The sequence below is a fragment of the Centropristis striata genome, chromosome 8 (genome assembly GCF_030273125.1).
Source record: "Centropristis striata isolate RG_2023a ecotype Rhode Island chromosome 8, C.striata_1.0, whole genome shotgun sequence".
Lineage (NCBI taxonomy): Eukaryota > Metazoa > Chordata > Actinopteri > Perciformes > Serranidae > Centropristis > Centropristis striata.
In genome coordinates, this window is record NC_081524.1 from 5,672,818 (window position 1) to 5,686,396 (window position 13,579).

The 13,579-nt window shown below is 37.1% G+C and overlaps 2 protein-coding genes across 2 annotated transcripts in view; one reads left to right on the forward strand and one right to left on the reverse strand.

Annotated features, from left to right (window-relative positions):
* Nucleotides 1–148: 148 nt before the first annotated feature.
* On the forward strand, nt 149–6,582 carry dnali1 (dynein, axonemal, light intermediate chain 1). Its single transcript, XM_059338561.1, has 6 exons — nt 149–423; nt 1,455–1,591; nt 1,672–1,841; nt 3,229–3,407; nt 4,995–5,159; nt 6,152–6,582. The coding sequence occupies exons 1-6, from the start codon at nt 343–345 to the stop codon at nt 6,185–6,187; spliced, it is 768 nt and encodes a 255-aa protein (XP_059194544.1). The 5' UTR covers nt 149–342; the 3' UTR covers nt 6,188–6,582.
* The window catches only part of gnl2 (G protein nucleolar 2), a 22,237-nt gene continuing 14,936 nt past the window's right edge, over nt 6,279–13,579 (reverse strand). The window contains exons 10-16 of the mRNA XM_059338556.1: nt 11,733–11,837; nt 11,203–11,361; nt 10,255–10,362; nt 9,666–10,141; nt 8,471–8,571; nt 8,102–8,181; nt 6,279–6,741 (exon numbers count right to left, since the gene is read on the reverse strand). Of these exons, the coding sequence (XP_059194539.1) occupies nt 6,598–6,741; nt 8,102–8,181; nt 8,471–8,571; nt 9,666–10,141; nt 10,255–10,362; nt 11,203–11,361; nt 11,733–11,837 (1,173 nt within the window). The 3' untranslated portion in view covers nt 6,279–6,597. The remainder of the gene's footprint in view (nt 6,742–8,101; nt 8,182–8,470; nt 8,572–9,665; nt 10,142–10,254; nt 10,363–11,202; nt 11,362–11,732; nt 11,838–13,579) is intronic.

Genomic DNA, 13,579 nt, shown 5'->3' on the forward strand with positions numbered 1-13,579 from the left:
GTCAAAGCACTTTGTGAACGCTTTTAAAGGTATTATTATTATTATTATTATTATTATTATTATTATTATTATTATTATTATTATTATTATAAACAGATTCATCCAAATCAAAAGTGCATTTAGCCTAACGTCAATTTTAAAAAATATAACGTTAATAATATATATATTTTTTTAACAAACCGTTAATATCACCCGGACAGCTTAAAATGGAACGCCGGGACGCTGTTGCCCTGGCAACACAAACAGTGAGCACGATTTTTTTGTTTTTAGCAACAGCACCGATATTTGTGTAGAAGCTTCTGGTTTGTGTTTATAGTTTTAATATTTTCATAGCGAAGCACAATGATTCCACCAGCCGAGTCTCTCGTAAAATACGACAACCCAGTTCTGGTCAGCAAAACCACAGACAGAAAGTCTCCAAAGGTGAGTTTACCGAGTAACGCCACCGAGGTTAGCAACGTTCCCGTTACCTGTCTGAAGGAACGCTGGACTGAGACTGACCCTTTGGAGTCTGGGGCGATTTTCTCAGTTTTTTAATACTTTTCATTCTGCCACTTAAAAAGTGTTTACTGTGCTAGTGCATGTTTGCATCACTATTTTCAGCACCTCACCTATTTGATCTGATGAATATTTTTTTCACTTTGACTTACTGGATCAACATTTTGAACCCAGGATACAGAAAAAAAAACAAAATATAAAACTGGATTTTCAAAAATATTTTTTTTAAACTAACAAAACATGCAAGCAACAATCATGCTCAGTAAGAATTTTTAATGTTGCAAATGTGAATATATGTGTTGCTTATATACAGCATTACATTTTATGTTATTTTTAGGTTTCAGTCTACTAAAATGTGCACCATATATGAATAAAGTTTACAGCTCAGCATCTTAGCCTCTGAATCAAGCCTAGTTTCGAGTTTTTCCTTCAATTCAAAATCTCCTGAGATATTTTTGGTGTACAGCCTCTCATTTGCACTTGGGTCCTGGCTGCATTCTGACAAAATCATACTAATAAAAGCTCATTATTGTTTATTGTTAGTTATTAAATTCACAAGTATTACATCCATTATTACATTCATACAGTCCATTCCCTACTCACAAATTTAAATAGTGCATTCTCAAATGGTACTTGAAAGATAATTTGCTATTCAGCTTCATATATTCAGTACATTATGACCTATTAGTAATATGGGTAGGTTCATTTAGACTTAGTAGGCTGTTTCATCTTCATAGTAAGGCTCAAAATAAGGTTATGATATTTTTCTCTTTTTTTGGCCAACAATGGCTCTTTAGTTAATAAAGGTTGCCGACCCCTGACCTGGGGGAATGTTCAAGATATGTCAAAGAATGAATAAATGAAAAGGAGGTATATCAAAAACTAATATAATTAAGATGGGTACCGATAAGTACTTGCAATATACAGTGTGCAACATAAAATATGTTTCCCTGCAGGCCCGTCCTCTGAGAGTCAGCCCTCAGCAGCTCCCTGACTCTACTCCTGTTCCACCGCCTCCCAAACCAAAATCAGCCACCACTGATGGCAGCAGGCAGGAAGATGAGGAGATCCTCAACGTCATCCTTCCACCCGTGTACAGCTCTTCCCCTCAACAACATGTTGCTAAACAAGTTCAAACCAAACTGCCATTTATATCAACTTCTGCTATTGCAGGGAATGGATGGAGGGAAACCAGCTGTGGGTGCAGCAGGTGTCCAGTGCTCCGTGTACCAGAACAGATGTGATCCACCTGGAGGAGCTGCTGAGCAGGAAGCTGCAGCAGAGGCAGGCCAGAGAGACAGGGATCTGCCCCGTCCGGAGGGAGCTCTACTCCCAGTGCTTTGGTGAGCTCAAGTTCATTTGCAGAGTACCTTATACACAAGCAAGGTGCTTTACATAAATGAATAACAACAAAAAATCCAAAAGATACATAAATGAATAACAATAAACTCAACTCAACTCTATTTGTAAAGCACTTTAACCCATTGAAGCCTGAAAAGCGGATATGTCGTTTTGTAGTATTTGTATAAGCTCTCAAATACTTTTTGAATTTCATTTCTATCTGCTACAGAGGCTGAAAAATCGATTATTTAGTAGAAGAGTTGACACTTCTGTTGAATTTCCAGAAAAACCTCAGGTTTTAGGGGCTTATTTTAAAATCGCCCAGAGGTTTTACAGGCAGTTTTAGGCGTCAATGGGTTAAAACAACCACAGCTGCAACAAAGTGCTGTACATAAACAAACAGAACAAGAGACAAAACAATAAATAAAAGAGGAAATAATCACTAAAATAAATAGATTCATTGCTTTTAAAAAAAACAATTTAAAAAACAATAAATAAAAGCAAACCATAAAACACTAAAAACAAGAGCAGAGTCTCATGCGTGGTTAAAAGCCAAGGAATAAAAACAGGTTTAAAGATGAGTTTTTAAAAATGGACAGTGAGGAGGCTTGTCTGATCAACCTTGATCAACATAAACCTAAAGACTAAAATCAAAGATAAAATTTAAAAAGACAATTTCATCTAGTAATATATGATATGAGATGTACAATACAACACACAGAAGTAACTTTCTTCTCACACGGGTTCCAAAGCCTGGGAGAAAAAAATGAGTTTTAAGAGAAGATTTTAAAATGTCCAAAGTCTCTGACCAGATATGCAGCAGTAAACTGTTCCACAGCTTAGAGGAGACACTGCAAAAGAGCGATCGCCTTTAGTTTTTAGCATTTAGGCACATCCAGGTAGGACTCATTTGCAGACTTCAGAGTTCTGGTCGGTCTATGAACATGCATGAGTTCAGCTATGAGCTATCATTGCGTCGCAGTGAGCGCTGGTCTAAACCTACGTACAACGAGTTGCAAAAATCTAGTTTTGTGGAAATGAAAGCATGAATAACCTTCTCCAGCACTGAATACATATTTTATTTGACCCATAACATATAACATATACAATCCAAAGTCACTGTTTAATATGAATTTATAATGAAATTTTTTTTTTTAATTAAGGTATTTTCTGACATTTTTAGAGACACTGAGCTAAATTCACTACTGTAACACCTTTTTAAATAGAAATTTAAAAAACAATGAAAGATTTTTTGTTGTTTTTTTCTTAGTCAAGCACTTAAATATGCTCAAAGTGATTATATCGTTAGTTTTCTTTAACTATAATAACCTTAATCAACATAAACCTAAAGACTTTCTGATTCTCTGATTTTTTTATTATTTTTTTAAGACGAGCTGATCCGCCAGGTGACCATCAACTGTGCTGAGAGAGGTCTGCTGCTGCTGCGAGTCAGAGACGAGATAAAAATGACAATTGCTGCCTACAAGACGCTGTATGAAAGCAGCGTGGCTTTTGGGATGAGGAAGGCTCTGCAGGCTGAGCAGGGCAAGGCTGACATGGAGAAAAGAGTAAGGACATTCTGTTATTTGTTATCACTTACAAGAACCAATAACAGAAAGGTGCACAAGGGTGATTGGTGATTGGGGACATGGTGCAGCTCATAGCAAAAATCCAAGAGCATTGAATACATATTTTCTTTGAGCCTTTATAACATATACAATCTAAAGTCACTGTTTAATATGAATTTATAATCTATTTGAAAAATGTTAAGGTATTTTCTGACATTTTTACATTCACTGAGCAACAAAATTCATTACCGTAATAATAACGCACTTTTAAATAAATAAAAAACAACAAAAATATATATTATATATTATATTTTAATGCAAACAATTCTATCATTACCATAACATTTAACCATTTTTTCTTGACCATTTTCATTCAGATTTTGTTCTTTATACGTTGTTAAAACCATTATGTTTGATTATATTCTGTTAAATTATACAGTTTTAAACAAATGTATATTTATTTTTATAAAGTTTATTAAATATTTATTGTATACAAGTGTAGGGAAACCGTGACATTTTTGTCTGGACGCATTGCGGTAATGAATTCGGAAAATCAAAAATATAGAAAATATTATTTTAGCACAAAACAATGAATTGTGCCTCATTATGGCTACATTGTTCATTCATATAAAAGTGAAATATATTTAGTTTAATAAAGTATGTCCTTATAATCTTCACAGACAGTTTAGACTGGCTTCATGAGAATCACCCACAAGGACCAAAAAAAATCAGAGAATGAGATATTTAACTTCTGACTCATCTAAAGCCATAGGACTACAATTATAGATTGCTTTTCAGTGAGTTATCCAGCAGAGAGCACCATTTCACTTTAAGAGTTACTGTGAAATAAGGATAGTGGTAGAGATTCTTCCATAATGACTCCTGCGCCCGGAACAAACTTACAAGTCATCACTCTGTTAAAATAATCGCCCATTTTTTGTCAAAATTGTTTTTTTTTGTCTAAATCATCTCCTCATAGCCACCTATGGTAAAATCGCCTACATCCTCAGATGATCAGATCATGTGATTTTACCCCTTTAAGATAATGGCCTATGTCAAGTGTGTGACTTAAGCAGATTTATAATGCCTAAGTCAAAATAAAATGTGACTTAGGCAATTTTTTAAACATGCCTTTGTGACTTAAACAAGATATGGTAACACTTTATTTTGAAGGTGTCTACATAAGAGTGACATGAGCGTGTCATAAACATGACATGGGATGTGTCATGAACATTAATGACACTTTGCAGTAACATTGATGCTCATGATACTTGTCATGTCATGTTTCTGACAGGCTTGTGTCACTCTTATGTAGACACCTTCAAAATAAAGTGTTACCATATCTGGCTTAAGTCTCAAAAAATTGCCTATTTATTTAATTTATTTCTCTTAAGTTACATAATTTACACACAGTGTTATTACTATGTCAATAGCTGTCCTTTGTTACATCCGTTTTGAATGAAATTATCAATAAATGTCATATGTTACACTTTTGGTGAAGTTTTTTGTGTTTCCTGCAAAACTTGAAAATATGAGTTAGGCGATTATTTTAACAGGGTGACGAAGTTTTTCTTCTTACACACCTAGATCTCTGATCTGGAGGAAGAGACACAAGACCTGAAGAAGCAACTGAACGAACAGAAAGCTAAATGTGACGCTATTGAAAAGAGAGAAAATGAAAGGAGGCAGGTGGAGGAGAAGAAGCACACGGAACAGATCAAGACACTGGAGAGAACCAAACAGCAGCTCAAGGTAACGTTTCATAATTAGATCTTTTTAAATTTAACTCTAATAGTAGCTGGGATTTAAAGAATTTTAAGGTATGTTCTGACATTTTTAGAGACACTGTGAGCTAAATTCATTACAGTAACACATTCTTAATTTTGAAAAAAAACAATGAAAGGTTTTTTTTGTTTTCCTTGGCAAGCACTTTAATATGCTCAAGTGTAGCTGGTATCACCAACATGTATTTTATTAAAATATACACATTTTAGCCAAGTTGTAGTGTATATTTATTTTATTTTTAAAATTTTATTTGTTTGATTGTTCTTTGTGTTTGTTTGTTTTTCACTGTGTGCTGTGAAAATCAATAAACATATTGTTTAATAAATTTTTTTAAATACACATTTTTAATGCAAACAATTCTATCATTATCGTAACATCTAACCATTTTTTCTCATCAATTTTCATTCAGATTTTGTTCTTTATACATTGTCAAAAACCATTATGTTTGATTATATTCTGTTAAATTATACATTTCAAACAAATGTGTATTTATTTTTATAAAGTTTATTAAATATTCAATGTATATAAGTGTGAGGAAATCATGACATTTTTATCTGGACGCATTACAGTAATGAAATTAAATCAAAAATATGTTAAAAAATGTATTTTACTAAAATATACAAATTTTTAATGCAAACAAATCTATCATTACCGTAAAATCTAACCATTTTTTCTCATCAATTTTCATTCAGATTTGGTCTTTATACAAGTGCAAGGAAACCATGACATTTTTATCTGGATGCATTACAGTAATGAATTTGTTAATTGTGTGTTATTTTAACACAAAACAATGAATTGTGCCTCATTGTGGCTATATTGTTCATTCATATAAAAGTGAAATATATTTAGTTTAATAAAGTATGTCCTTATAATCTTCAGACATAACTTAGACTGGCTTCATGAGAATCACCCAGCTGTGCTGCCTGTCTTTTGACTTTAATATTAATTTTCCTTTTCAGATCCAACTGGAAGGGATCATTGCACCAAAGAAGTAACTTCGCCAAACAAGAACCGACTTCCCAGTACAGAATGTTTCCAAATACGTCTTTTGTCTCATTTCTAAATATCAATGAATGTAAACTTAACTCTGTGGAATTAACATATTTTATTACAGCATGACACGACAAGTGCAGTTAAAACAATAACTGTACATTTCTCTTGAACACCGAGACAGTCACACCTGTACATGATGAATGAAATGTCATTCAGAGCAGTTCTGGGTTGGAGGGAAAAGATAGAAAGTTAAAAAAGGCTAGAAACATTTTCTTGAGGTCAAGATAAGGCACCATTGACCATAACACTCAGCGAGAATCTCACCTTCTTTCAACTTTGCATTTTCCATAAAAATGTGGCCTTTCTGGCATCTTAAATAAAGATTTATTACAAACTTTATTACGACTCCAGTCTAGCGCTTTGCTCTTTTGGCCCTTTGGCTTTCTGTGGCTGCTGCTGGGGCCTTTCTGTTCTTGTTCTTGTTCTTCACATTGTGTGTTTCGTAATAGCGAACGCCAACTTTCTTCCCCTTCTGCGCCCGATCCATCGCTCTTCTCTGCAGAGAACAAAAGGGGGTAAAGAGAAAAAGCTTTTTTATCTCCGTTCCTGTTCCATCGATACGAGGAATATTCACTTACCGTATTTCCTCAAATAGTTGCCGGGGCTTCTATTCATAAAAAATCTGTTTGGGACCCGGCTAATAATAGGGGCAGGCTATTATTTGAAGGAGGCTTTTATTAAAAAAAAGAAAATCAGAGCTCTGACCGCCACTTTTTAGAGTGTTTTACACAGCGCATTGTAGCCAGTTACCCGGATGTCGGCCATATTGGAAGTACTGGGATGTAAACAAACAATGAACAGTACGCTGAATGTTCATTTGAAGCAGGATTTTAAATGTCTAAACTACTAAAAAGCCCAGAAGAACGTGCGTAAATGTCTCGACTTTACAGAGAATGACTAGGACAGCAGGAGAAACAACCATATTTACCTACAGTACTAACTCGTGTGGCCAAACTTCTAAATACAGGTGTTGTGTTGAAATCTGTTACCGTCAAATGATGTTTCCTGAACGGTGTTCTCCGTAGCACCACCTCCACGGTTGGAGTTAGGATTTAAGTTTAACACTATGGAGTCTTAGAGGGATATTTTGACCATTTTTGAATCCTTTTCATGTCTTTTAGTGTCTTTGTAAGTACTTTTGTGTCCTTTTTGGTCATTTGTATCTTTTTTTTCTTTTTTGTGTCTTTTTTGGTCATTTTGTGTCTGTTGGTGTGTCTTTTTTAGTTATGTGCCTTTTTGGTCATTTTGTGTCTTCTGTGGGTTTTTTGTTGGGTTATTCTGTCTCCTCATTTTGTGTCTTTTTTTAGTTATTTTGTGTCCTTTTTCGTCATTTTGTGTCCTTTTTCGTCATTTTGTGTCTTTTTTTGGTAATTTGTGTCTTTTTTGTGTCTTTTTGTCATTTTGTGTCTGTCGGTAGGATTTAAGTTTAACTCTATGGAGTATTGGGATATTTGGCCATTTTTTAATCCTTTTCATTCTTTTAGTGTCTTTGTAAGTCATTTTGTGTCTTTTTTTGGTCATTTTGTGTCTTTTTTTAGTTAAGTCTTTTTTAGTCATTTTGTGTCTTTTGGTCGTTTTGTGTCTGTTGGTGTGTCTTTTTTTTGTTGTTATATGTCTTTTTTTGGTCATTTTGTGTCTTCTGTGGGTTTTTTGGGGGGTTATTCTGTCTCCTCATTTTGTGTCTTTTTTAGTCATTTTGTGTCTTTTTTTGGTCTGCTTTGTTTTTACGTCTGGATGTCTTGGATACGTCTTTTGGAGACTCCAGAGGGTTAAGGTTAGGCCTTGTAGGGAGGGAAACACGGTAATGCATTTACGCTGATCGATCTGTTTGACGTCAGAGAGCGAACGCTGCATACCTGTTTGGATGTCAGTCTGTGAGGTTGCTTGGACTCGTTGTCCTCCCCAGCTTTCCTCTTCTTGCTCCTCTGGTTTCCATCTGAATTCAAACAAAAGTTAATAAATTTCATGTCAGTGTCTGGCAGGATCATCGCTGTCAACCTGACTCACCCAATTTGTCCAGAAACAAACAAAATACCGTACAAATCAGTATTTATCTATTTGTGTCAAACTTGGGAAAATACATCTTCATTCCAGTGAGATGGCATGCTAGTGTGCTTTTTTATTTTTCTTCTGAGGAACCGTAAAAGTTTTTTTGGACCCTAACCAATTCTGATACATCTTCCAAAAGATTTCCACATGCAGCGCCGTACAGAGTCATGACAAACCTGCTGATTGACTGCCTTTGCTCTGTGCTTGCGTTGCTCCCGCCGCCTCTTGTTTAGTCTTGATGTCCATGAGCGCTTTGTCAGAAAGGGCCTTAGGTATTCTGTGCAAAGAAGTAAAGAAAAAAATAAAAATCAATCATTACCCAACAAAATGAACTGAAACACAATGATTCCACCAGCTGAGTCTCTCCTAAAATACGACAACCCAGTTCTGGTCAGCAAAACCACAGACAGAAAGTCTCCAAAGGTGAGTTTACCGAGTAACGCCACCGAGGTTAGCAACGTTCCCGTTACCTGTCTGAAGGAACGCTGGACTGAGGACTGACCCTTTGGAGTCTGGGGTTATTTTCTCAGTTTTTGAATACTTTTCATTCTGCCACTTAAAAAGTGTTTACTGTGCTAGTGCATGTTTCTATCACTATTTTCAGCACCTCACCTATTTGATCTGATGAATATTTTTTTCACTTTGACTTACTGGATCAACATTTTGAATACAGGATACAGAAAAAAAAAAAAAAAAACATAAAACTGGAATAGAAAAAAAAGAAGTTTTTTTTAAACTTACAAAACATAATCATGCTCAGTAAGAATTTTAAATGTTGCAGATGTGAATATATATATATATATATAAAATATATGCGTGTATATATATATATGTGTATATATATATGCGTGTAAATATATATATATGTAAATATATATATATATATATATATATATATATATACATATATATACATACATATATACATACATATATATATATAAAATGAGGATCTAGTTCTATATTTCATACTACATATGTTTGACCTCATCATCTGCTTTACTTGGCCTATCATCATCATCATCAAACAAAAAATGGGTTTGAGAGTCTGAAGCCTGTTAACTCCTGTTGAAATGAGCTGATTAGATTATGCTCAGAGTGTCTCTAACTGTTATTTGACTTGACACGGTTCTGCTGCGTGCGGGCTGAAATTCAACAAGAGATTAAATAACACAATGAGGTGGAAGCAGGCCAGTGATGGGAGTGAAGCTGATGACGGCTGCTCACCGCGGGCTGAGAGGCTGGTTAGCACGGACCACCTAAAATGCGCGGCATCCCTTCGCCTGACAACTTCATGTTACTTCACCGAATACATGAAATTAGGGTAATGCAGAAAACAAAGGAAATATCTAAGTGAGGTTTGGTACGGACCGGATTGCAGAGAAGCGCTTGGACTTGGCCCGGTCCAGGAACTGCTTGTACTTAGAGATCTTGTCATCAAGCTCACGGATCACCTCGCGTGAACTCTTGTTGCTGTTTGTTTTGCCCGTCTGAGCGGCTGTGGGCTCAGAGTCCTCATTTCCTGCATTAGCTGGTTCAACGCCGCTCCCGTCTTCCTCTCCATCTTCCTCCTCGTCGCTGTTTCCCTCCCCGTCGGAGCCAGAGCAGTCAGACAGTCCCAGGTCAGGCATCTCCACGGGGACCAAGTCCTCCTCGGTGAACTCGGGTGCCACGTTGATTTTGCCAAAGTTCTGACGCACGTTTGACAGAATCTTCTGGACCTGCTCCTTCTTCTTCTGCTGCTGCTGCTCCTGCTCCTCTGATGTAGCATCCCGATCGTCTGGCTGCTCCTCCTGCACATTCTCCGCTCCCTCGGAGGATTCTTTCACTGGCAGCGGCTGCTTGTCCTAGAAAAAAACGACAGAAACAAAACAGATGTTGGTGTAGAGGACGCAGGTTGATTTAAAATAAGATGTAATTTACTGACAATAAACAGGTGGAAAACTCAGCAGAGCCTCACCTCTTGGTCCCCGTCTGGTCCGGGAGGCTTCACGAAGAAGGGGATTCGTCCTCTCTGCCAATCATTCAGCACCATTTTAGAGACCGTGGAGAGATCTGGCTCACCGCCCTGTAACATACAGACAACACGTTGCTCAAGCATTTAAAACCAGTGGTTCACATTAGCCGCGTTTCCTTCAGGGGGAAGAGTGAAAGTCTCAGGCCAGGCCCTCTCTAAAGTCCCTCACTCTGCATGTCTCCATTACAAAAAGGCCCCCAGAGGGATTTAGAGACTCTGGCCGCCGTCGCTAACTGTGCACAAAGTCAGCAGCTGATCATAAACAAAGCAGCATGGCTAATTATGCACAGCTTCTCCGCTGATCATGAACATAGTGATCGTAAACAAACCGACATCGTTAACTGTGTACAGAGTGTCCGGTGCTTGTTGTAAACAAACAGAGATCGCTAAGTGAACACCTCCTGCAGCAGCAGCACATACACACTGTACTGCTACAGAGCTAACTGTTAGCCTGTTAGCACATACACACTGTACTGCTACAGAGCTAACTGTTAGCCTGTTAGCACATACACACTGTACTGCTACAGAGCTAACTGTTAGCCTGTGGCTCTGTGACTGCAGCTGGGAGAGACTGCTGCAGGAGGAATGTGCCACTTCGACTCGACTTCGACTTTTTAAAAATTTTCTTTCTTCTTTTTTTTTTTTTGCTATTCGTATTTTAGTTCACATCAATATATAAGTATAGTCTGGACCAGTAAGAACTTTTCATTTTTAAATGTAATCAAATTAAATTTTTATTCAATTTGCCATTTCTTAACTCCCACTGTCTTAAGTTGAATGATGTGTGATATGTGCCTCTTTTTGTGCGTGTGTGTATGAGGACTCTATACCGCAAACAAAATCTACCTCTGGGTACAAATAAAGGAACTTGAACTTGAACATTGAGCGGACCTTCAGAAGTTTCCCGGTACGAAATGCCAGCTTCTCCAGGAAGTCTTCAGCAGAGCTCCAGGTCGGGATGCGATAGGTCTTCTGGATGTATTCTGGCTTGGCCCGCTCCAGCACCGCTCCAATGTGCTCCTCCGGGTTCTTGATCTTCTCCACTTGAACCTTTGTGAGGCAGGAAAAGAAAAAAAGGCAATTTAAGATATGCACCTGAAACCTTTCAGTTACGGGGACTGCGTGGCCTACGTGCTAAACCTGGAGTCTGGAAAAAGGATCTGGAGGATCAGAATCGGGGCTGATTAAGGCAGTTTCTTAAACTGCTGGGTATTTGCGAGAGGAATTCAATTCAAATTCTTTAATCATCAAACTCCAGGTACTGGAGTTCTCAAACATGCTACATTAACAGTTTCTGGGACATTGTGTCTGGTTTTTCAGTACTTAATTCACCTCCGTTGTACTGGGCTGGTAGCTGAAGTATGTGAGGCAGTTATCACTAAATCTTGGCACATAAAGAAAAACATGAAAGAGAGACTTACCACTCCTTTCAGGACGATATCACTTTCACTGTCCTCTGAAGGGTAGACGACCCCGGGACAATCGATGAGGAAGATGCGCCTCATCAGTGTGATGTACTGCCACACCTAAAAAAAAAAAAAAAAACAGGAAAGAGATTAATGTTTCAGTTTCAAATCTGATGTTAAATCTTGTGCGATATTTCACTTTGTTGGTACTTAATGATATAGAAAAGATAACGTCAAGTATGAAGAGTGGGGAAGCAAAATATCAAGAATATTTATCTTTTGGCAGAGCGAAACAGGGAGCGTTTTTAAATCTGGTCAAGGGTTGTGACAGTAGATGCTTCAAGCACTTTCTCCCTTTCACGAATGGTCCATCAGAGGGATTGTAATGCAACGTTTCACATCTATAAAAGCAAGAAGCGTCTGTGTGTGTGTGTGTGTGTGTGTGTGTGTCTAGGGCAGGGGTCTGAAACTCAAATTACCTGGGGGCAGTATCAAAATGACCAAAAAAAAAGACAAAAAATGACCAAAAAAGACACACAATTATTAATAAAGGACACAAAATGATTTTTAAAGACACAAAAATATAAAAAAAAAAATAAAAAAAAATTAAAAGGGACCTTCCACACACAACATGGTAAAGTGCCATTCATATAAAACTCACATTAAACTTTCATATCAAGGTGAGGGCCACAAAATATCTTCACGAGGGCCGCAATTGGCCCGCGGGCTGCGAGTTTGAGAGTTGCAGACGTTGTAGTGGTCTGCATAGCCACAATATATAAAACACAATAGTTATCCATCAATCTACACATTCCACAACACACCTAATAACCCTTACTCACATTATTCACATCCATCTGTTTGTGCTGCATGTAAACTTATTCCCTCCTATATCTGTGTCTGTATGTCTAACCATGTTGAATGATTTAGTTTCTTTTTCTTAAAATAACTATTTCTGTGTCTCTTTATATCTCAATACATTACAGTATTACACCTAATTGTACATCCCACTTTCTCACACAACCTCATTCAGCCATAATTGAAAAATCTACTTAATCTCCCACTATATGAATACATACTTCCTACGGGCACTGCACTAGTAAACATAAACACACCTACTCTAAATAAGGAGGAATGAAGCTTGTTTGGCTGTCATTAAAGAACATTGAGTATTTGGTGAGAATGAATAACAAGGTGAGAAATAAAGGAGTGCTGGCCCCCGGCCCATCAGATTTACTGGCTGGGCGTGTAAAGAGAAAAAAATAAAATAAAATAAAAACCCTCTCCCCTTCTTCCCCCTGACCCTGCTGTGGACGTTGGGGTTTTCAGACCCTTCGTTTGGTTTCCAAACAGGATAAGCAGCCCCAGAGAGAGGAAATTAAGGATAAAAACGCTTGTTGTTCTTTCTCTTGGCCAGGCCTCCTCGTAGATTTTCAGTTATATGGTTGGAGCCAAGTACTTCTGTTGTTGCAGCTATCAACAATTACCAAGTTAAGAAGAGGAACATGCATCTTTTCACCTCATATCACCTTCCCACTGAATCAGAGCTCCTCTATATGCAAAAGGCCATTAGTAGCTTTTATGTCTGCCCTGCAAAGTCTAACTGCAGTAACTACACGAAGGGTTAAACTGAGAAAAAACTGCTTTAAAGTTGTTGCTTTTTTACGTTTTTTAACTGGTAAGTGATATAACAGATATTTCTACATATATTGATTTGTAATTTTAATGCTCAAAAATCATGATGATTTATTTGACCTTTGACCCCAAAAATGTAGTTACTGCACTCTGGTTTTGCTGTAAAAGGTTCTAATAGTAATGCAAAAAGAGTGCAGTAACAACAATGTTGTCTTCTTTCAGCTTTT

Coding starts and splice junctions, on each gene's coding strand:
- dnali1 (XM_059338561.1), top strand. CDS start 343: ATGATTCCACCAGCCGAGTCTCTCGTAAAATACGACAACCCAGTTCTG. Junction 1,592..1,671: donor AACGTCATCCTTCCACCCGT/GTACAGCTCTTC, acceptor CTGCTATTGCAG/GGAATGGATGGAGGGAAACC. Junction 1,842..3,228: donor GCTCTACTCCCAGTGCTTTG/GTGAGCTCAAGT, acceptor TATTTTTTTAAG/ACGAGCTGATCCGCCAGGTG.